The sequence below is a fragment of the Bufo bufo genome, chromosome 9 (genome assembly GCF_905171765.1).
Source record: "Bufo bufo chromosome 9, aBufBuf1.1, whole genome shotgun sequence".
NCBI classification, from domain to species: domain Eukaryota; kingdom Metazoa; phylum Chordata; class Amphibia; order Anura; family Bufonidae; genus Bufo; species Bufo bufo.
The window spans coordinates 174,080,838-174,104,836 of record NC_053397.1 but is presented as its reverse complement, the minus strand read 5'-3'; the positions used below and the strand labels follow the sequence as shown (position 1 = coordinate 174,104,836).

At 42.0% G+C, this 23,999-nt stretch overlaps 1 protein-coding gene across 3 annotated transcripts in view; it reads right to left on the bottom strand.

Annotated features, from left to right (window-relative positions):
* Positions 1–23,999, bottom strand: part of LOC120978607 (inter-alpha-trypsin inhibitor heavy chain H3-like) — a 110,344-nt gene that overhangs the window by 78,839 nt on the left and 7,506 nt on the right. For all 3 annotated transcript variants that reach the window (XM_040406852.1, XM_040406853.1, XM_040406854.1), the window contains exons 2-5: positions 19,964–20,085; positions 16,259–16,276; positions 11,242–11,408; positions 6,562–6,666 (exon numbers count right to left, since the gene is read on the bottom strand). In XM_040406852.1, coding sequence (XP_040262786.1) covers positions 6,562–6,666; positions 11,242–11,408; positions 16,259–16,276; positions 19,964–20,056 — 383 coding nt within the window. In that variant the 5' untranslated portion in view covers positions 20,057–20,085. The remainder of the gene's footprint in view (positions 1–6,561; positions 6,667–11,241; positions 11,409–16,258; positions 16,277–19,963; positions 20,086–23,999) is intronic.

The window sequence follows — 23,999 nt, the reverse complement described above, 5'->3', positions numbered from 1 at the left end:
ACTCAAGACAACAGAGGAGGTACTTGATAGAGATAAAACCAAGGATATACGCCAGAGCTAGGGCATTGGACCTTGGAGAAGAGTTTCTATGTTCCAGGATCAGTCAGGAAGAGAGTGCAAGCTGCCTGTACTGCAAGTCCTGTGTTTAACACTCTAAAGTCACCTTGCTATATATATATATATTGCCTGCATCAACTGTATTGAAAATCAACTGTCTTCAAAGGAACTGCGCTTCCGTCCATGTCCCTAAATGATGACTACTAAAGTTTGAATTCTGTTTTAACATCACGTGGTTCCTCAGTTATTCCTGCTATCAGCAAACGGCGTGCCACCGTTTAATTGGCACTGGCGTCACGAACATTTCTCATCATCACCTGCCCTTGCAGAGAGTCAGCTGTCTCAGGTTAGTGTCTATTGCACTACAACACCCAGGAACATTTCTAAACCTAACTTGAGTACGCTGCATAGACACAATGGACCGGTGGGGGGGTTGGTGTTGGGGGACGACAACACCTCACTGACTTCTATGGGAGAGTTTTCTAGGCATGCTCTGTGACCTACTGTATACAGAGGAGGGAGTAGATAAGCTGTGATGTCACTTATTCGGAATGGTGGATCCTGTGCTATCTATGCAAAGGTGATATATGTCATTCTAATCCTGCATGTAATGATGAGGAGATAACAGCAGCAAGGCTACTTTCACACTTGCGGCAGAGTGATCCGGCAAGCAGTTCCGTCGCCGGAACTGACTGCCGGATCCTGCAACACGTATGCCAACTGATGTCATTTGTAAGGGTACTTTCACACTTGCGTTGTTTGATTCCGGCAGGCAGTTCCACAGGCAAACTGTATGCAAATGGATGTCATTTTTTCTGACTGATCAGGCATTTTTCAGACTGCTCAGCATCCTGATCAGTCTGAAAAATGCCTGATCAGTCAGAAAAATGCATTGCAATACCGGATCCGTTTTTCCGGTGTCATCCATTTTTAAAGGCATGCGCAGACCAGAATACCAGATCTGGCGCTAATACATTCCTATGGAAAAAAATGCCGGATCTGACATTCAGGCAAGTGTTCAGTTTTTTTGGCTGGAGATAAAACCGTAGCATGCTGCGTTATTATCTCCGTCCTGAAAAGTCAAAAAGACTGAACTGAAGACATCCTGATGCATCCTGAACGGATTGCTCTCCATTCAGAATGCATTAGGATAAAACTGATCGGTTCTTTTCCGGTATAGAGCCGCTAGGACGGAACTCAATGCCAGAAAAGAAAAACGCTAGTGTGAAAGTACCCTTAGGGCTCATGCCCACGAAGGTGTGTCGGCCGTTGCCGTATTGCGGCTCGCATACGGCGGGTCCGCAATACTTGGGCACTGGCCGTGTGCATCCCGCATCACGGTTCGCAGACCCATTCACTTGAATGGGTCAGCGATCCGGGAGATGCGGAACGGAGGCACGGATCGGAAGCCCACGGAAGCACTACCGAGTGCTTCCATGGGTTTACTGTACGTACCTCCACACCGAAAAAAAGTAGTGCGTGCACTACTTTTTTGTGGTGCGGACCTTCGGTTGCAGATCGCGGACCCCATTTAAGTGAATGGGGTCGCGATCCGCATGCGGCTGCTCCACGGTCGGTGCCCGTGCATTGCGGACCGCAATTTGCAGTTGTTTGTGGGCATGAGCCCTTAGTCTTAGTGGTCAGTGCAAAAACTGCAGGATTATAATTTTTTGAATATAAATATTGACATGGCAAATTAAAAATAATATCATTAAAATTCTTTAAAAATATGTTTAACACTAAAACATGATTTAAAAGCTATGTACATTTTTTATTATTGCATTGTACTTATTTTGAGCAAATTTTTTTTTTTATTGATTTTTATTACGAATATGGAATCCTTTTTTCTGTACAGATCTGAGATGCTCTAACAGAGAATTTTCTCTCTCTTCTGTCAGCCAGCTAATCTGATCGGCCCCTTATCTCTGCTCTCTGACCTTATAAACACTCAGTTCTTATCTAACTAATAAGAATGTGGCTTAAATAAATGTTTATGACCTCTTAGGCCTCATCCATTCCGTTTTCCGTGGAAAATGCGGACAGCACACGTACCTATTGATTTAAATGAGTCTATTCACACAGTATATTTTTTACTGCTTGTGGGTCAGTAAAAAAATCACGGAGACATGCACTACTTTGGTCAGTGATGCGGACCAAGCACACCTATTGAAGTCTATAAGTCCTTTAAAATCACGGACAAAACACGGATGGCATCTGTGGTGTGTCCGTTTTTCGCAGAAGACAGATAGGGAATGCTCTTGAAAGTCCATGGATCACGAATGACATGCAGAGGATAAAAACAGACACACAGACAATCCACGGATCCATCACAGACATCTTCATGGGTTAAATAAGTCCTTTTTTTCACATATGTAATACTGACACGGAAATGTGAACAAGGCCGGCCTAAGGGTCTAATAAGAGTTATTAGATGACAGCACAAAGTGAAAGTAAAAAGTACTATTCACACAGCTAGACAGTTAACCCTTTGTGACAGAATGGCTCAATATTTTTAATAAAGACCAATTGAAAAAAATGATTTTTAGCCCAAAAGGAGTAAAATGCAATCATAAAGAAAATTTGCCTCCAAAGGTGTACAAAGCCTTTAAACAAAAGTTATTTTTCTGATGACACATTCCTTTTAAAAAGTTACTATTTCAGAGCATAAACTCTGTACTCGACTTGGGGGAGGAGTTTTTAAGTCCATCTTTTGAAGGTGGCCTTAATGGCCACCCTACCTGTCCCTGAATTGTGACCTCCACAGCACTTTGCTCCCTTAACAGTGTCATCCACAGCGCCCTGTCCCTTTAAAGCGGACCTACAGCAGTGAAGAAAAACGGCTGGGTTGTTATGGAAACCTGGTGTAAAACTGTGTGTATGTGGAGACTAAGGGCCTGCAAGCTTCTATTGGCTGATAAGGATCATGTGACCAGGCTTCTATTGGCTAAGGCTACTTTCACACTAGCATTTTAGTTTTCCGGTATTGAGATTCGTCATAGGGGCTCAATACTGGAAAATAACGCTTCAGTTTTGTCCCCATTCATTGTCAATAGGACCAAAACTGAACTGAACAGAACGGAGTGCTCCTCTGCATTCCTTTCCGTTTAGTTGCGTTCCCAGACCGGAGAGCAAAACGCAACATGTTGTCATTTGCTTTCTGTCCTGGGATGCGGAGCAAGACGGATCCGGCATGAACCCCAATGTAAGTCAATGGGGACGGATCCATTTTCTCTGCCACAATCTGCCACAAAAGAAAATGGATCCGTCCCCCATTGACTTTCAATGGAATTCATGAAGGATCCGTCTTGGGTATATTAAAGATAATACAACCGGATCCGTTCATAACGGATGCAGATGGTTGTATTATCAGTAACAGAAGCGTTTTTACTGAACCCTGCTGGATCTAGTAAAAATTCTAGTGTGAAAGTAGCCTAATGCATTTTTTGGAAAATATCTCAGGAACGGTACGTGCTAGAGAGCTGAGACCTGGTCTAACGCCTTCCTGGACACCTGATGTACCTGTGTGCCAAATTGTGATTGTAGATGCGACTGTGCGGATTCCTTTAGCAGACATACACACACACATACACTTTAGAGTTAAAAAAATAAAAACTTAGATTTTTTTTTGCATCAGCATATTCTAACTACTATAACAATTTTACAATTACATCTATAGAGCTGAGTTAGGGCTTATTTTTTGCAGGGCAATCTGTACTTTTTATTGATACCAATATGTGTCTGTGACTTTTTGATCAATCTTTATTCAATTTTTTGAGATGGTAAAGCAAGGAAAAAACTGCAAATTGGGCAATTCATTTTTTTAAATACTTTTTTACAATTATTATTTTAATTCTCCCTAGAGGACTTGAACATGTGATCGTTAGATTGCTTGTCCCATAGCCTGCAATGAATTACCATTGCACCCTATGGGAGTTTTATTATGTTCCTATGGAGACCTGCATAGAAACAATCACTGTGGTAGCCTTTTAGATAGCTCAAGGCTACCACAGAGAATGAACGGCTTTCTTCATCTCAGCCTTTCAGATCACGTGGCCACAATTGACCACAGCATCTGAGGGATTGAATGTCTGTTTGCGGCATTATCGCCGATCACAGACTTCAGCTCCAGGTGTCTGTTGTTTAAACACCAGAAATCCTGGGGCTATAGTGTCCCTGCTCAGCACCTCAGTGGGCATCATGTTTAAAGACCTGACTTCTGCCATACATGTACAGGGGAGGTTAGGAAGGGGTTGAAATAATCATTTATGAAGGAAGCTGTAATTTTGCAATATATTTCTTTTGCCTTTATTGCTCTTATGTTCTGGGCTATGGTCACATGACAATGTGCATGTCTGGAGTGTCTATGCAACTAGCTGGGTGGGAGGAGCTATAAACTAGCTGGGTATTGTTAGGGGCAGTAATAGGGGAGTGTCTATGTAACTGTCACGCTTCGGTGTGGGAGGGAAACACCACACCAAGCATAGGAGGGAAGGGGCAAACAGTAAATAAGGTCTGAGAACTAGGGAAGGAAGATGGGCACCTCCTAGTGAAAACCCTAACCAAAATCCTGACTAGCTACCAGTATAAACAGACCTCAAAGGTAGGTGAGTTTATACGCAGGAATACCTAGAGTCCTATCTAGCCTTATAGGACCCTGGTACTAATGGCAGGGATGAGACTACCTGTTACTCCAAAAGGAAGGACGAACAGGAGTCTACTTCAGGCCTAATACAAACAATAGGGAAATGCAACACACAGAACCCAAACAAAATACAAAAAGGGAAAGGAAAGACTTAACTTCAAAGAGGCTATGGAAGCACCAGGAACTCAGCTGAGATCCAACCACAAACAACTCACAAGCACAGAAGCTATAAACCGCACAGTATAGTGGGAGAAGCAACTATAAATAAGGAAGGTTAAATGACCACATAATAAAGACCTGGAGGCAAGGGGTGTGGAAACAACACAGACACCTATTGATCCACAAGGAAAACCTGTCAGATCAAACCACGTGTTGCCAGTCTCACAGATCCCCTACCACTCACTGTCTCCGGGACATCCGTATGTCTTGGTACATCCGTGACAGTAACTAGCTGGGTGGGAGAAGCTATAAACTACCTGGGTGTTGTTAGGGGCAGTGATAGGAAAGTGTCTATGTAACTAGCTGGGTGGGAGGAGCTATAAACTACCTGGGTGTTGTTAGGGGCAGTGATAGGAAAGTGTCTATGTAACTAGCTGGGTGGGAGGAGCTATAAACTAGCTGGACATTATTAGGGGAAGTGATAGGGGAGTGTCCATGTAACTAGCTAGGTGGGAGGAGCTATAAACTAGCTGGCTGTTGTTAGGGGCGGTGATAGGGGAGTGTCTATGTAACAAGCTGGGTGGGCGGAGCTATAAACTAGCTGGGCGTTGTTAGGGGCAGTGATAGGGAATATCTATGTGCATATCTGGGTGGGAGGAACTATAAACTAGCTGGGTGTTGTTAAGGGCAGTGATAGGGGAGTGTCTATGTAACTAACTGGGTGGGAGGAGCTATAAACTAGCTGGGTGTTGTTAGGGGCAGTGATAGGGGAGTGTCTATGTAACTAGCTGGGTGGGAAGAGCTATAAACTAGCTGGACATTGTTAGGGGAAGTGATAGGGGAGTGTCCATGTAACTAGCTAGGTGGGAGGAGCTATAAACTAGCTGGGTGTTGTTAAGGGCAGTGATAGGGGAGTGTCTATGTAACTAGCTGGGTAGGAGGAGCTATAAACTAGCTGGGTGTTGTTAGGGGCAGTGATAGGGGAGTGTCTATGTAACCAGCTGGGTGGGTGGAGCTATAAACTAGCTGGACATTGTTAGGGGCAGTGATAGGGGAGTGTCTATGTAACAAGCTGGGTGGGAGGAGCTATAGACTAGCTGGGTGTTGTTAGGGGCAGTGATAGGGAATATCTATGTGCATATCTGGGTGGGAGGAGCTATGGACTAGCTGGGTGTTGTTAGGGGCAGTGATAGGGAATATCTATGTGCATATCTGGGTGGGAGGAGCTATAAACTAGCTGGGTGTTGTTATGGGCAGTGTTATGGGACTCTTCTGTAGCAGGGATGAGGAGGCTAGGATGTATGCATGTTTCTCCATAGATGATATGTAACCTGTGTGTATACATTGTTGCAAGTAATGAAATTAAATGTGAACATTTTCAATAACATGAAGAACAAAGGATCAGGCATTCTGATATCCAACATACCCAATTTCCAGTCAGGCTGCTCCCAAACACAGCAGGCTGTTGACAGATCTAATTTGTATCTTAAACTGGGTTCCTATCTGATTGTCCTATGTAGTTTTCCTACAGCACGGTACAGAAACTGGGGAACTGATTATAGCACTAATCCCATCAATTGTGTCCAGCTCTGGTATAAAACATACATTGGCCAGACGCAGCTGATGTATGTGACTCGAGACTAATGTGTATGGGCATACAATACATTCACAGTTTATGCTTACTGTATCATAGTGACATTTACCTGACTAGTCCGGCTGTTTGACCCCTTGATACCGCTTTTTCATACTGTTTCTTAGCAGCCTCTTTTTCTTTAATCACTCCCGAATACGTTACTCCGTCTATTATCCTGTAAAATAGATTTGGTGCTTAATCGTAAAGTTGGGGCAATTTAGTAACTTTGGCCCACACCAAAGTGAATAGGGTCGTGTTGTGACCTGCGGATTGTCACAATCCAAGATTGGCAAGAAATCCAGCATGGTTGGCCACAATGCAACCCCATTGACTTTCAGTAGTTGCAATGCAGGAAGACAAGGCATACACTTTTTAGTTTCAATAGTTTTTTATTTTATCAGCACTATAAAACAAAGGATATAAAAGCAATAGGTGTGGACGCAGCCACATGACATATATGAAGTATATAGACATGTTAGCAGTTAGTGGACGCAGCCACAATTTTTGGTAATAGCATGCGCTAGTGGTATAGTAAACGAGTTGGATATAGTAATAATACATGCTAATTATAAGGCAGGTATAGCACTGAAGTATCTTCATAAAGTCTGTTTACTCAGCGCCATCATGAAGTGCTTTTGAACAATAAAACAGGGCATCACCATCACTAATTTGGTGACCGCCAACAAAACAAATCATAACTTGAAGCTGTGGAAGGCCACAGAGCAAATAGGTACAATGAGACCTGAGAGGCATACACTTTTTAAACCAACTTATTGTATAATAATAATAAATCATGCTAACCACTAAAGCAGTGAGAAGAGTTCTCTCGAAAAACATTTGGCCAACTACTAGTTGTTTTTTTTTTTCTTTTCTTTTTAAAGCTCTGTTTAGATCTGTGCTGGAGGCTCTACATATTCCATCAAAAGAAATGCACCATGCAGCATTATTTTTTTCCAGTAAAATGATGGACTCGATGACAGAAACCCGAATAGTCAATCAGTCAGTGATCAGGAGTCTGGTCAGGGGCACCAAAAGCCTATCTAGTATAGGCCTTGTCAAAAGGTTTAAGACTAGTTGATTGAAAATGGGTATATAATTGGGTTGATAGATTAGACAGGTCTGGAAAACCAAGAAGGGTGCAAATGTTTGCAAAAGCCTGGAGAGTTCAGGCTTGAACTGGGCTTGAAGGACATTCCAGGACTGAAAATACTGAAAGAAGGTCGTATATAAAACACTATACATGAATCTTAACTGGCAAAGATGCACAGACCAGAATTATCAAGGGACACCTGAACCAAATAATTTACCTGCAATACAACCCAGAAAGCAACCCCTGGAAGGGTATAAAGATGAGGTTAGTGAGGATTATACCACAGTAGGGTCATGGGAGAAAGTGTGAGACCCATTCTTGATCCTCAATGAACCATATGCTATGATCCACATCCGAGCCAGGGGCGTTACTACCATAGCGGCAGACCATGTGACTCATAAGAAAAAATGCGTATAGCAGAACAACGAAAAATTAAAGTCTTATCTTGTGGTGGTGCCAGCCGTGTTGGGAGCCAGTCAGAAGTTCCCCCTTGGATGCGTCATATAGAAGAAACCGCAGCACTGTGACTGCTATGGGGCCCAGGGCAAGAAGGGGCCCAGTCTTAGTTGGGATTATCTTCTCTTCTACTGGAGGTAACTTGGTCAGGACTCTACCCTCTAAAGGAACAACTTCAAATGAGGCAGTGGAAAAAGGCCCAAGGGTCATTGAAAAGGGTTTAGGCAGAAACCTTTCTGTCCTGTGTGGGGGGTCTGGTTTGATCTTTGCTATGGGGCACTTACTTCTCTATGTACACCACTGATCAGAGCCCTTGTCCTACAGGAAGAGGAAGGCTTATACTGATACAATAGATTAGTTAGGCTCTTGTATGAGCTCAGTAATGCCCCTGCCAATACTACGGCCTCATTATTTAGGTCAACATCAATGCATGAGTAAAATATAACAAATGGAAGGCAGTAAAGTGAAGGTTTATGTTTGGGACCACAATACATGTTTGAGTACCAACATGGTGTTTAGGGGCCAGTAAAGAAGTCAAACTGAAGCTAGGAGTTTGACCTTGAGAATAATGCAACCAAAACAAACCTTCCAAGAGCTAGAATAAAATATTGAGGACAAGTAAAATGGAGACATGAAAGAAATATAGAGATGAAGGCAAGTGAATAATTAATTCAATGTGGCTCATAGTTCACAGTGATAGATGTTGCCTTGATTTGACGCAAAGAAGTTTAACAGACGTTATTACTGGTTTCAAATTGAGAGAAAAGAAGCTGCAGACGTTCAAGGAAAACATCTAAGAATTTTATCCAGTCAACCTACCCCAAAGAACAACTAGCAATTGAAAGATAAGATAGTAACTTGGAATTAAAGGAACCACTGCTGATTTAGTCCAATTCACCCTCAGACCTAAAAATGTGCTGAATTCAGGTTGAGCAAGGAAGCTAAGAAAAGACCATTACCCGTCTTTTAAACCAACCTAGGGATAAGCAAACCTAGGGATATGATTAATGGTTGAGAATTGTCAGTGCTAAGAGTTCAAAAGTCATTGCAAAGACATGTAGGGTATCATTCTTGCTTTATTCCGCCTCCTAAAGAGAAGGGTTTAGAGATATTAAGATTAGTGTTGAGCGAACCCGGGTTCGGCCGCACTTCAGGTCAAAGTTCGGGTTCGGGACCCGAACTTGACCTGAACTTGACCTCGAACCCGGACCCCATTAAATTCAATGGGGACCCGAACTTCACTTTATTATTTTCCGTTAGCTTTTTCAGATCGTGAAAACTCAGATCCGATGGTATATTCTAACACAGAGGCGTTTCCATGGTGATGGGGACGCTTGATGTTAAAATATACCATCGGATTGGAGAAAACTCCGATCCAATGGTATATTCTAAACCCGAGGTGTTCCCATGGTGATGGGGACGCACCTCTGACAGGGCGCTGCCATCTGCGGCACCTGAAAGGTTAATTGCGTGGACGGCAGCTCCCTGCCAGAGGTCGGGTGCCGGGAATGTTTCTACAATGTTTGCATTGGTGGCAGTGCACCCCCCCCCCCCCCCCCCCCCGGTATTAAAATCATTAGTGGGCAGTGCGCCCTTCCCCTCCCCGATATTAAAATCATTGGTGGACAGTGCACCCTCCCCCTACTCCCCCATCATTGGTGGCAGCGGCATGGTCATGGTCAGTTAGTCAGCAGCATTATACTTACATGCGCTATGGCCGCCCGGCGCTCCTTCTTCTTGTAACTCACAGGTCTGTGCGGCGCATTGCTTATGCATTGCAGAAACATTCCCGGCACCCGATCTCTGACAGGGAGCTGCCGTCCGTGCAATTAACCCCTCAGGTGCCGCTGGTGGCAGCGCCCTGGGTGAGGTGCGTCTCCATCACCATGGGAACACCTCGGGTTTAGAATATACCATGGGATTGGAGTTTTCTCCAATCCGATGGTATATTTTAACTTTAAGCATCCCCATCACCATGGGAATGCCTCTGTATTAGAATAAAATAACCCGAACACCGAACCCGAACCTGGACTTCAGTGAAAAAGTCTGGGTTCGGGTCGGTGTACCAAAAAACTTAAAGTTCGGTACGATTTGCTGGAATTGTAATTCTAAGGGATTCATAGAGTAGTGGACAAACTCTTGTCTCACAACAAATAGATGCATCCTGTGCACCCAAAATCTTACAAAACCAAGTAGAGCGAGCAGCAATAAGAGGTCTGGGAAAACTTGGTGACAAATTTTATTTTATATTTCCAGAAATATTGGCTGCTACCTAGTTCACAAAGAAGCAGCTAATAATAGAGAATTTTCAATAAACCTATAGGGGATGAAACCTCAAGGTCTTAAGTTTACAGGTTATTTTATATTTTTCTTGTTTTGTTTTTTTAGGGCTTTTTCATATTTGACACATTTTTTCCCTCCATTAAAAATCTGGTTAGTTGGATCATGGACATACTCCTGCTGGTGATCACTGCTACACAATAAAGTTACAAAATGGGAATAATGTGCAGAGTGATAGTCATAAAAGTGTGGAAACAAATACAGTGATGTCACAGACCAGGGATAACAGACACAGTGATGTCATATGATAGAGGTATTAAACAAAGTGACATCACAGAACAGAAATAACAAACACAATGATGTCACAGAACAGGAATAGCAAATACAGTGATGTCACAGACCAGGGATAAAAGACACAGTGATGTCACATAACAAGGGTATAAAACACAGTGATGTCGCAGAACAGGAATAACACACAATGATGTCACAGAACAGGGGAAACAAATACAGTGATGTCACAGACCAGGGATAACAGACACAGTGATGTCATATAACAAGGGTATAAAACACAGTGATTGCGCAGAACTGGGATAACAGACACAGTGATGTCATATAACAGTGGTATTAAACACAGTGACGTCACAGAACAGGAATAACAAACATAATGATGTCACAGAACAGGGGAAACAAATACAGTGATGTCACAAAACAGGGATAACAAACAAAGTGATGTCACAGATACAAAGGCAATGATGTAACAGCACAAAAAATAGGCATGATAAGGATAATGTACAGTGAACTTGCAGCACAGACAGAATAAACCCTGATGTGTTGTGACCCTATCTCCGTGTACCAGTGTGTGTTACAAGCTACTGTATAAATGTAAATCTGCAACAACTACACATATACATTTGTAGTACTTACATGCTGAAATTAGTGATAAAAGCAGTTTTTGGTAGATCCACATCAAATATGGCTTCTTTTGATATATTGGCACGATTAACGGCTCTGCTTGTGATGACATTATGGGCAAAGCGAGATGTCACCTGACTGCTGATGTCTATCCTGTAGAACTCTATGTCCTTCACTGGCTGAATGGCACAATACAGTGAATTATTATAGTATGAAAAGGTAACTTAATAGTCTTCAGGCTTTTTGAAGGACACATTTGTTAAGGTATGTTTACATTGAGTGCAGCATCTATCAAAGTCCCCACAGACGGCTGCCAGAGGCATGGTCTAATAGATTGCCTTTCAGTGATACACTGACAGGCAATAATGCTTTTCAATCCAAAAAAAAACAAAACACAAAATCAAAGCAAAATCTGTGCCATTTGGCTACCACAGGTGGATGTAGCCTGCGACTCGTGGCCTGTCGTGCCTTTTGTTTTTACCTTTAGGACCCTTTACCTGTATTTCTATAGAAGTCACCTAACAACATTAAGGGGTTATCCAACACTAAACTTGTTAATAGACCTCTTCAGAGTGGCTAGACTAGACCCCTGACGGGGTTCATACTAACCTGGTCCGTACCGCTGGATTCTGGATGCATCACTCCACGGCCACCTCCTCAGGTCCTGGGTGTCTGGGAACCAACATTCTGTTGATTGGCATCCCATTGGACGTACTGCATGGGTGACAGGTCACCACAATGGCAAGTGATTGATTGCAGTGGCCACGTGACGTCCGTCAACAGGATGTTGATTCCCAGACACCCGGGACTTACAGTGGTGGACGTGGAGCGGTGACTAAGAATCCAGCCGCAGCCCAGACCAGGTAAGTATGAACCCCACCGCGGTCAAGCCACGCTGAAGAGGTCTGTTAAAAAAAAGTTTAGCGTTGGATAATCTCTTTAAGGCTAGGATTATATCCAAACTTTTTGGGTGCTGTCACACATAATAGGCACGGCATGACCGAGCGATTCAGCTCAAAGTCACATGACTACACACATAATTAATGAAAGAGGTGGTAACTCCTTGCAGTAGGTTAATGGCTGCATGACTTGCTGAAGTATTCATACAGCTATTGACAAACTGCATGAAGTTACCACTTCTGTCATTAGTTTGCCTGTACAGCCATGCTTCTTTGGGATGCATCCTGTGCCACCAGCTACAGATGTAGTCCAAGGCAGTAAATTCAGTTGTCTGCAATCTTGAACACTGCAATAAAATCATTCAGCAGTGCTAAAAAAAAGTCTAGGGATCCATTCAAGGCATTGTTATAGGTGATTCTGAACACAAATTGTCCCTGTTTGCCGATGATCCTATACTGTATATCTAACCTCTCCCAGAGACGGTCTTCCTTTAATTTTGAAAGAATTAAAAATATTTGGCCGTCTCAGTAACTTCAAGGTAAACACTCATAAATCGTAAACACTCATTAGTCTAACTACTTATCTAAAGGACTCCTTCCAGTTCAGTTGGGCATCACAATACGTCAAATACTTGGGAATTAACTTACCTGCCAATACTGATCATGTGTTTAAACTTAATTTTTGATAAAAACTACTGAATCCAGCCTCCATAAATGGGAGTCCCTACAGTTATCTTGGTTTGGTAGAATCAATACCCTAAAAATGGATATTCTTCCTAGACTCTTGTATCTATTTCAAACACTTCCACGTCAGATTACCGTCTCATTTTTTACCCGCCTTAGAAGAGTCACCACACGATTTGTTTGGAAGGGCATGAGACCAAGACTTAGTTATGATCTGCTGACATGCTCTAAGTCCTCAGGGGGAGCAGGCCTTCCAAATTTCCTTACTTACTACAGGGCGTCTATCACGAACTGCGTCCTTGATCTAGTTCATAACTCTACCTCGAAGCTCTGGGTGGAAATTTAAAGAGATACAGTACAGACCAAAAGTTTGGACACACCTTCTCATTCAAAGAGTTTTCTTTATTTTCATGACTATGAAAATTGTAGATTCACACTGAAGGCATCAAAACTATGAATTAACACATGTGGAATTATATACATAACAAACAAGTGTGAAAACACTGAAAATATGTAATATTCTAGGTTCTTCAAAGTAGCCACCTTTTGCTTTGATTACTGCTTTGCACACTCTTTGCATTCTCTTGATGAGCTTCAAGAGGTAGTCCCCTGAAATGGTTTTCACTTCATAGGTGTGCCCTGTCAGGTTTAATAAGTGGGATTTCTTGCCTTATAAATGGGGTTGGGACCATCAGTTGCGTTGAGGAGAAGTCAGGTGGATACACAGCTGATAGTCCTACTGAATAGACTGTTAGAATTTGTATTATGGCAAGAAAAAAGCAGCTAAGTAAAGAAAAACGAGTGGCCATCATTACTTTAAGAAATCAAGGTCAGTCAGACAGCCGAAAAATTGGGAAAACGTTGAAAGTAAGGGCTATTTGACCATGAAGGAGAGTGATGGGGTGCTGCACCAGATGACCTGGCCTCCACAGTCACCGGACCTGAACCCAATCGAGATGGTTTGGGGTGAGCTGGACTGCAGAGTGAAGGCAAAAGGGCCAACAAGTGCTAAGCATCTCTGGGAACTCCTTCAAGACTGTTGAAAGACCATTTCAGGGGACTACCTCTTGAAGCTCATCAAGAGAATGCCAAGAGTGTGCAAAGCAGTAATCAAAGCAAAAGGTGGCTACTTTGAAGAACCTAGAATATGACATATTTTCAGTTGTTTCACACTTGTTTGTTATGTATATAATTCCACATGTGTTAATTCATAGTTTTGATGCCTTCATAGTCATGAAAATAAAGAAAACTCTTTGAATGAGAAGGTGTGTCCAAACTTTTGGTCTGTACTGTATGTCTCCTCATTTAGTGCCCGGACTCTTTTGGCTCCCGGCAGATACGCGTAGCCAGATCGCACATTTACATTTATCTCCTTTAGGCCTCATGCACATGGCAGTTGTTTTTTGCATCCGCAAATTGGGTGTCCGCTAAAAAAAACGGATGCGGCATCCGTTTTTTTGAGGATCCGTTTTTTTCCACAGATCCCTTGTAATAAATGCCTATCCTTGTCCACAAATGTGAAAAAAGTAGGACATGCACTATTTTTTTTGCTGAAGGGAAACACGGACAACGGACGCAGAACACAAACGGATGAACTATCAGCATTTTTTTGCTGACCCATTGAATTGAATAGGTCCCCATCCTATAGGCAAAAAAAAGGAACGGAACGGAGGTCGTGTGCATGAGGCCTTACTGTTATCTTTAGCTTCACTATGGGATAGATTTGCTCCCAAGCTAAAATTGGTCCCAAGGCTGGGACCTCTCACAGTTTAGAATGGGCATACAGCACTTTCTGACTCCCTTAAAAATCTGCCGAGCTTCGCAACATCAGCTGTGCACTCGATTACTGTCAAAAATCTCCAAGGTGATAAGGGCTTGCTTCCCCTGAATGATTTGTATCACATCCTTCCAAATACGCCAGGTAGATGTTTTTTTTTATTTTCAGTTAAGAAATTTCATATGGTCCTTGACACCTGGGTCTCAGCCTAATACACGACTGACCCCATATAAGAACTTATGTGTCTCTGAGTCAGCTCCAGGTCATGCGGTCTCCTTGATTTATAGTATGATTAATGATGGAGAGATTGAGGATAAAACTCATGGGATACATTCCCAGGGAATAAAATTGGTTAGGGCGTGGGAGGAAGAGTTGGGAGTTACTATTTCCCCAGATCAATGGAAAAGATCTTTATTATTCACACATAAGTCCTCCATTTCAATTGGCCTCCAAGAGCTTAATTACAAAATCTGGACCAGGTGGTATAGGACTCCGGTAAAACTACATAAATTCTATCCATCGGTACCAGATATCTGCTGGCGTTGCCAAATGGATATAGGCACAATGGCTCATATATGGTGGGACTGCCCTGGAGTAGCCCCTTTGTGGAAAAATGTTTTCTCTCTATATAACCATCTTTACCGGACTACTATATCGCCGTCTCCTCTGATAGCATTGCTCTCTATTTTTCCAGGGTGAATAAAACATGTTAAGAAGGGTATCTTAAGATTTTTTCTACTTGCCATGAGGCAGATTATTCCCCATAGGTGGAAGTCAACAGAGAGTCTGCAGAGGATTACTTGATCAACTGCTCTGGATGCACTGGCGTGCCTAGAAGAGTTAAGTGCTGACTCAAGTTTATCCGGCCCGGTCCATACAGTAACTTGGGAGTCTTGGCTCCAGTTCCGTTCCTCCCTGCGCTTCTCGGCTCTCTTTCCTGACCTTTAAGTTCTCTTGATGTTATCAGTGTAGATATGGTATATCTTGTTTCCATGCATTCTCCCGATATCCGTGTTCCTTACCTAATGTCTCTGTCTTGTCTCCCCTTCTATCCTCCTTCTTGTTTCCTTACTCCTACATTTTTGTTATTTGTTTATTTTTTTAGTTCTCCTTATTATACTCATATTCTCAAATGTTTCATAAGTTGATACTAATTACTAGTGTCTTATATCTTTGGATATATTACATCTTTCAATGCTTGGTAATTATTATTGCTAATCTGCTTGGATAAATCAATAAAAACTGATTGAACCATAAAAAAAAGTCTAGGGGAGATGTATAAAGGAGGACATTTCTTATACCATAGCAAACCCCACTGGTATACAATGCACTAGAAATATTAAGAGGTAATCATTGTGGAGCATTGTTGGGAGCTCTATGTGCCAGGAAAGTAAATCTACATCAGCTAGGGGCCTGGTCTTATGTGCGCCAGTTTTCTGGTGCACATGTTAAATGAGTTGGACGACGGAAGACCCGCCCATGCCCTGATACTTTTTATAAAAGAGGAGAAGGAGGTGGAAAAGGGTAAAAGTCACATTTTTAGTGGAACACACTCATTACATCAAAAATTTTGACTTTTGTCTATAGACATACAAATTTGACACATCCCCATCTGCCAAGCGTAGCGCTGACCTTAGTCTACATGTAATGTGTCAGTCCCAGTACTTACCCTATCAGTGCTTCTTTTCTGTAATAAAAATAGGAGAAGAAAATTGCATATAAAACATATAGAAAATATGTTGCATATCATACTATACATCAGTCGAATGATTTCAAACAACAATGTGAAAATAATATAAATTTAACCTGGTTGTAACTTATTTTAGTTTTATGTTGTCTTCTTCTTTCTATGTGCCTTTTACTTAAAATTTCTAGCACTATTGTACTATATATTGAAAATTGCATAGTAAAGATTATATGGCAAACCAGAGCAGGATCCCATCTGACCTGATGGTGTTTGTTTATGGCTTGCAGCGATAACATGACATCTTGACACGTGTCCGTGGCAGCCAATCACAGGCTACATTGTTGACGTGTCAGTCCTACTAATATCACCATTATGCCCTATGACTGGCTGCCACAGTCAAGTGTCAATATGATACATCAGTGCTGCAGCAGCATAAAGAAGAGGTTGGAAACTGTAATTGCAGGAGAGATTATTAAAAGATAAATTACTGTTTTTCTGTATTTTAAACCTACTATACTGTAGTTCCTTTAAAGGGATATTCCCATTCCATAATGTTACAGCATAATACTAGAGTATGCCATAACATTATGATTGGTGGTGCCAATTGAACTGAAAAACTGTTCGATATAATTAGAGGGGTTGTCCCACGAAAAATATTCTACAGTTTTCAAACCAGTACCTGGATCTGAATACTTTTGTAATTGCATGTAATTAGAAATTTAGCATAGACATTGAGTTATTCAATCAAATGTATCAAATGTATCATTTTCACATTAGTCATGGGATAACCCCTTTAACCCCTTAAGGACTTAGGACGTACCGGTACGCCATGTTTGCCGAGTCCTTAAGGACCCAGGGCGTACCGGTACGTCCTAAGTTTAAAATTACATTGCGGCGCGGCGGGGGTTAATCGGAACAGGATGTCCGCTGAAATCATTCAGCGGGCATCCTGTCACAACGCCACATCGGCGATCGCCGCAAAACGCAGGTCAATTCAGACCTGTAGTTTGCGGTTTTACCTTATCCGGCGGGTGGCGGGCGGCGGTGCCATCGGGTCCCCATGCGGCTGTAGGGGGGACCCGATGGCATGGAAGGCAGCGCGATGCTGGAGGCTGTATGAGTAATACACACAGTATTGTACAAGTGGGACAAAAAATTAAGTAAAAAAAAGTTGAAAAAATAAAGTTTTCCCCCCAAAAAATTAAAAGTTTCTAGTAAAAATAAACAAAAACGTCATTTTCCCCAAATAAAGTAAAAAAAAAATTGGTAAAAAATAGGAAAAAAAAAATAAGTTTACATATTAGGTATCGCCTCGTCTGCATCGACCGGCTCTATAAACATATCACATGACCTAACCCCTCAGATGAACACCGTAAAAAATAAAAAATAAAAACTGTGCTAAATAAACAATTTTTTTGTCACCTTACATCACAAAAATACAACAGCAAGCGATCAAAATGGCGTTTTCCCACCAAAATAGTACCAATCTAACCGTCACCTCATCCCGCAAAAAATGAGCCCCTACCTGAGACAATGGCCCAAAAAATAAAAAAATATGGCTCAGAATATGGAGACACTAAAACATCATTTTTTTTGTTTTAAAAAAGCTGTTATTGTGTAAAACTTACATAAATAAAAAAAAGTATACATATTAGGTATCGCTGCGTCCGTATCGACCGCCTCTATAAATATATCACATGACCTAACCCCTCAGATGAACACCGTAAAAAATAAAAACTGTGCTAAATAAACCATTTTTTGTCACCTTACATCACAAAAAGTGTAATAGCAAGCGATCAAAAAGTCATATGCACCCCAAAATAGTGCCAATCAAACAGTCATCCCATCCCACAAAAAATTAGACCCTAGCTTAGATAATCGCCCAAAAACTGAAAAAACTATGGCTCTTAGAATATGGAGACACTAAAACATGATTTTTTTTTTGTTTCAAAAATTATATTACTGTGTAAAACTTACATAAATAAAAAAAAAAGTATACATATTAGGTATTGCCGCGTCCGTATCGACCGGCTCTGTAAAAATATCACATGATCTAACCCCTCAGATGAACACCGTAAAAAAATTTAAATAGAAACTGTGCTAAATAAACCATTTTTTGTCACCTTACATCACAAAAAGTGTAATAGCAAGCGATAAAAAAGTCATACGCACCCCAAAATAGTGCCAATAAAACCGTCATCTCATCCCGCAAAAATCATACCCTACCCAAGGTTAATAAATAAAAATAATTCTTTTTTACTTCATTTTACCAGTGTCATGAAGTACAATATGTGACGAAAAAACTATCTCAGAATGGCCTGGATAAGTCAAAGCGTTTTAGAGTTATAAGCACTTAAAGTGACACTGGTCAGATTTGCAAAAAATGGCCAAGTCCTTAAGGTGAAATAGGCCTGAGTCCTTAAGGGGTTAAGTATTCAGCATTGGTATATACATGAGGCATGTGCATTGGATATAGATTATGCAGAAGGAAACTAACAGCTACAGAATAAATTCATCATGTTTTCTATGAATATGCTTGTCTTGTGACTCAGTTATCGCATTCCAAGTGATTTGCTAATCATTCACTTAAATTCCTAAGAGGAACTGTCACAAATCGCAATATTTAAAAAAATGCGAACAGTTTATATTGACTAAATACCACTGCTTCCCTGTGCATGGCATTATATCTGTTTGTGCCCCTCTGTCCTTGAGATATGTCCCCCTAAATTAACATTGCCTAATATGCAAATCTTAGGTGGTTACTCATGGAGATTGCAACCAGTTTGCTTTTATCCAGGGGGTGGTTTCTTTCCCTCTCCGACAATGTCAAATTATTGCGGGCAGTGTCAGAGCGGCCTGCTGCAGCTGGATCTCACAAGATATAGCAAATCTCGCAAGACCTTGCTGTATTCTAACCTCTGGCTGGGATTCAGATTCCTCTGTATGGTTGTGGCGAAGTCACACTGTGGTCTGAGTGAGAAGATGTCCCAGCTGAAGTTAGTTTACAGTGTGGTCTTGCAAGATGTGCTATATCTTGCAAGATCATGCTGCAGCAGGCCACTCTGATGCTGTATGTGATGATTGGACAACATCAGTGTGGGGAAGAAACCATTGCAGAGAAGCAGAGTGGTTGCCACCATCATGGTTAACCATTTCAGATATTCATCAGGAGTCTAAGAGGACATATCTCAAGAATAGGAGCAGGCAGACAAAATAAAAAGAGCCATGCCATAATATGTTGACAGGTCATATTTAATAGGATTTTTCTACTATACTAAGTGATGGTTTATTGCAAAGATTCCAACTGCTGGGACCACAAGTGATCCTTAGAATGAAGGAGCCACGTCACTAGCTTAATGCTGTGTCTTCTTTACTTATTTTCCATTCCCAACCATCCATTTCCTTCACTGACAGAATGGCATAGCATAGGTGAATACAAATGTTACTATAGTATGAAAAATGAATATAATAGTCTAGAGGCTTTATCTATAGACTTGTAAAGTGTTTAACCCTTTGGATGAAGCCCTGGGTTCAAATCAGACCAAGGACACCATCTGCATGGAGTTCTCTAGTTTTCTCCCACACTTCAAAAACACATTGAAATATTCGCTGAAAATGACCCTAGTGTGTGTGTGCTGAGATATACATTTGCACACAATAGATATGCACAATAATCATTTTACTGACCTGAATGCCTCTTCGTCCTTCAATCAGAAAATCACCATTTATCGGAGACAGGACATAAAAGAGTAGTGTAAAAACCAGCAGGAGTTGATCCATTTTGAAAATTCGCACCACCCGTCAATCACCTGAGTATTACAGACAATGCTAAGGACTATGAATGTCATTCACAAACCTATTTTTTCTAACTGCATTGTAGTGGCGACATACCATATGCGCATCCTTCGTAGTTGTACAAGACGCGGTCAATGAGTGGGCCTTTTTAACCTTTAAATAATAAGCAGCAGTGTGGAAGTGTGAGAGATGGGTTTTATTCCTCTATGTGTATGTGGTCTGAACATTCTGTGGTACACATTTTTGTGTAGTACTGATTTCTGTCCACTAGATGGCCGCGAACCAGATGTTTGAGACGTGTGCATTCTTTGTTTTAAGGTCAAGGGGGTAGGGGGGAATTAGGTTGCAGTTTTCAAATCTACCTATGAACTCAGAGTTGAAGTTGCTGAAACCAATCCTATCAGGTTAAGGAGCCAATAGTCTCTTCTTAAGGAACACCCCTTTTGTGATGTCATGTCTGCTATTTAAGTTAATGTAATGTGAATAAAGCTCTCTGTAACGGATCGTTTCAGCAGACAAGGGGTTAAAATCTGTTTACGCGATATGCCCTTTTCTGAGAGACCGGCACAGCTACTGCAGAACACCAAACTCCCGAACTGGATACAAAATAGCACTCCAAACTGGGACCTCACGAATAGCTGCTAGCAGATGAACAGGAATCAGCTTACACTCCTGGCAATCAGTCTCTAACAGCATACAGTGGATCCCCCCAATAACGAGACAAGGCTCCGTGTTGAGGGTCAAGCAGTGGTCTGAGGTGCTGGCACACCCAGCCTGGTTTTTATTACAGTTGTTGCAAATACAGGTCCGCCCACAGGGAGGTATAAAACAACCAAGCCGATCTGGTGTACACGCCCCTAGGGGACCAGAAGGAAGACTGGGACACAGGACAGATATGCAGCACTGCAGGATACACAGAGACAATACATCCCCACAATGCATCATGGTTTCCTCCTCTCTGCCCTGGAGACACCCGAGGAGTAATCCAATTATCTCTCAAGACAAAGGGAAATCACCAATACACATGTGGGGACAACAGAACAGAAATCACCATTTAAACATACAATGTCACAACCCTTTTCAATACACAGACATTTAACATCCCACAATGCCACGAATTAGACCAGGAGTTCAAGTTAGTTCAAGTCCTTTGTGAACAAATGAGGCCTGGCTGATGAGAGGGCCCATAATCCTGGGGCAAGAGGCCAGCAGCCAGGCCCCTCCAAAACCCAGTGGCGAGGTTGCTTTCGCCACACTCTCTCTTCTACCATGGCTCAGGGGGGATGAGAAGATGCTTTCATGAAACCACCGAGTGTGTCTGGACTCATTATGAAAGCAATATAATACGTGCCTACTTATAGTTCTAATTGATTTGGCACCACACAAACAAGATGAGAAGCGCATGAATTGCGCTGACAGAAGGGTGGGTTAGCAATGTTTCCTCTCACAGCAGTAAGGCCTCTCTGTCATAAACTTTGAGTGATAAATGTGCTTTCTTGGCTGTAGAAGTCTCAGATGTGGGTTCTCTGATCTTGGGCCTAGCTCTGACGCGCTTGCATATATAAGTCTTCACTGTTGCTCAGGCAGAACTAGACTCACTAACTAATCAGGGGGCATACCTAGGTCCATCTACTGGCAACATAACTCAATCAGTCTAGAAGGTGACCATTAATTGTTCATACAATGCCATTAGGTAAACAAATCTGGTAAGTCACTATTTAACTTAGCAATGTAACATTGTAGCAATTAACCCTCTGCAGTAACCCTGTTCTGGGGTACTGAAGTGCCTTCTGTTTGAAATTAAGAGGCTCATACACAGTTTTTGTACTCAGACCTTCTGCTGACCTATTCTTGGTTTCCTGAACAATGACTTCCAGGATTTTTGATACTTAGCAGTATGCATTCTTTCCTCTATCCACTTACCGACATGTGACCCTAAAGCATTGCACAAACAACTCCATGGTTAGTTCCTGAAGGCAAGGTAATATTTTCTTGACATCCTTATCTTTTTTCTACAAGCATGCTTTGGTGATTTCAGGAGGAAACTAGATAAAGCTCTGCATCAGCCTGGAATAAAGAACTGGTAAATACTTTGCTGTATCCTCTACTGCTTCTCTGGTTCTCCCCTCAGGGCTATATTTACCCAACTACAGCAGTGAGGTCATGTCAACAACACGTAACCACTGCAGCCAATCCCTGTCACGTTGATGCACCCCTGATTTCAGTGATTGGCTGCAGTGGTCCCATGTTGTCGACGTGACATCACTACTGCAGCCAAGTAAATAGAGCCTGGCTGGGAGAACCAGAGCTGGATCTGCCAAGTAGGTACTTACAGTACCAGTTCTTTATTTCAGGCTGATCCCGAGGGTTGTCAGATTTCCTCCTGAAATCAGACAATCCCTTTAATCAAGCGGATTCCAAAATTGCTCTAGCTTAATTTACTGTTGTGACTCCTGCATGTAGGTCATGCTTATCAAAGCAATGGTGGACTGGAGATTGGTGCACCACTATTCTGGTCTTTCCTGCAAGTCTTTGGCAGTGATGTGATGTTTAGAAAACCTATCTTAAACCTATATTCCAAGCAAAATAAATGGGGTCTGTTATCTCTGTTTGGAGGACCCATCATGCCCATGCATTATATGAACAGCCCATTCACTCTAATTGGAGCTGCACAATGTTTAATTTCACCTGTGGTGGTGCTGCAGGCAAATAAAACACTTGTTGCTAGATGCCAAGCATACTACCGACGATCGCTGGGGCTCTAGTAGATAGACATCCTGTGATCTGCTTATTTTAGATGAACCTATCTTAGAAAATGGGTTTAAAAAAATTGACAATCACTTTAACTTTAAAGCGTAACTGCCGTTTCATTTTTTTTTTTTTGCTAATGTTTAGGGACAGTGACAGGGAACATTTTTGTAATATACTTTATTTAAGGAAAACTTTTATTTTTAGTAGAAAACTTGGGCTGAAATGTCCCTTAGCTGCTCTCTCTCCAATGAGCGTTGCTAAGGCACATCCATCTTCTATCAGCATAGTACTGAGCTGATTAGAGAGACGGGCTGTGCTGGGAGCTGCGGGCCTCGGCCTGCCCTGCCCGCTCACAGCCTGGTGGGCACAGGAGCCTTATGTGTTAAAATTAAATATACATTCCCCCTTTTTATTAAATGTAATGGACTTGTACACTCTGTATGCTCACGGACCAGTGTGACCAGCACTGTCTGTGAGCTGCTTTCCTCCTGCACTGCCGGCGTGCTGACTAATGAACCAGCCGCTGGGAGCGATGTCTGACCGAGCGGTAATCGCTCACTACAGGCAGTGCAGGCAGGCAGGGGGAAGCTGCTATACAGTATATAGGGACATACAGTGCTGCCCATACTTATTCATACCCCAGGCAAATTTTGACTTAAAGTTACTTTTATTCAACCAGCAAGTAATTTTTTGACGGGAAATGACATAGATGTCTCCTAAAAGATAATAAGACGATGTACAAGAGGCATTATTGTGGAAAAAAACATTTCTCAGGTTTTATTTACATTTGAGCAAAAAGTGTCCAGTCCAAAATTATTCATACCCTTCTCAATAATCAATAGAAAAGCCTTTATTTGCTATTACAGCAATCAAACGCTTCCTATAATTGCAGACCTGCTTTTTGCATGTCTCCACAGGTATTTTTGCCCATTCATCTTTAGCAATGAGCTCCAAATCTTTCAGGTTGGAGGGTCTTCTTGCCATCACCCTGATCTTTAGCTCCCTCCACAGATTCTCAATTGGATTCAAGTCTGGACTCTGGCTGGGCCACTCCAAAACGTTAATGTTGTTGTCTGCTAACCATTTCTTCACCACTTTTGCTGTGTGTTTTGTGTCATTGTCATGCTGAAATGTCCACTGGTGCCCAAGGCCAAGTTTCTCTGCAGACTGCCTGATG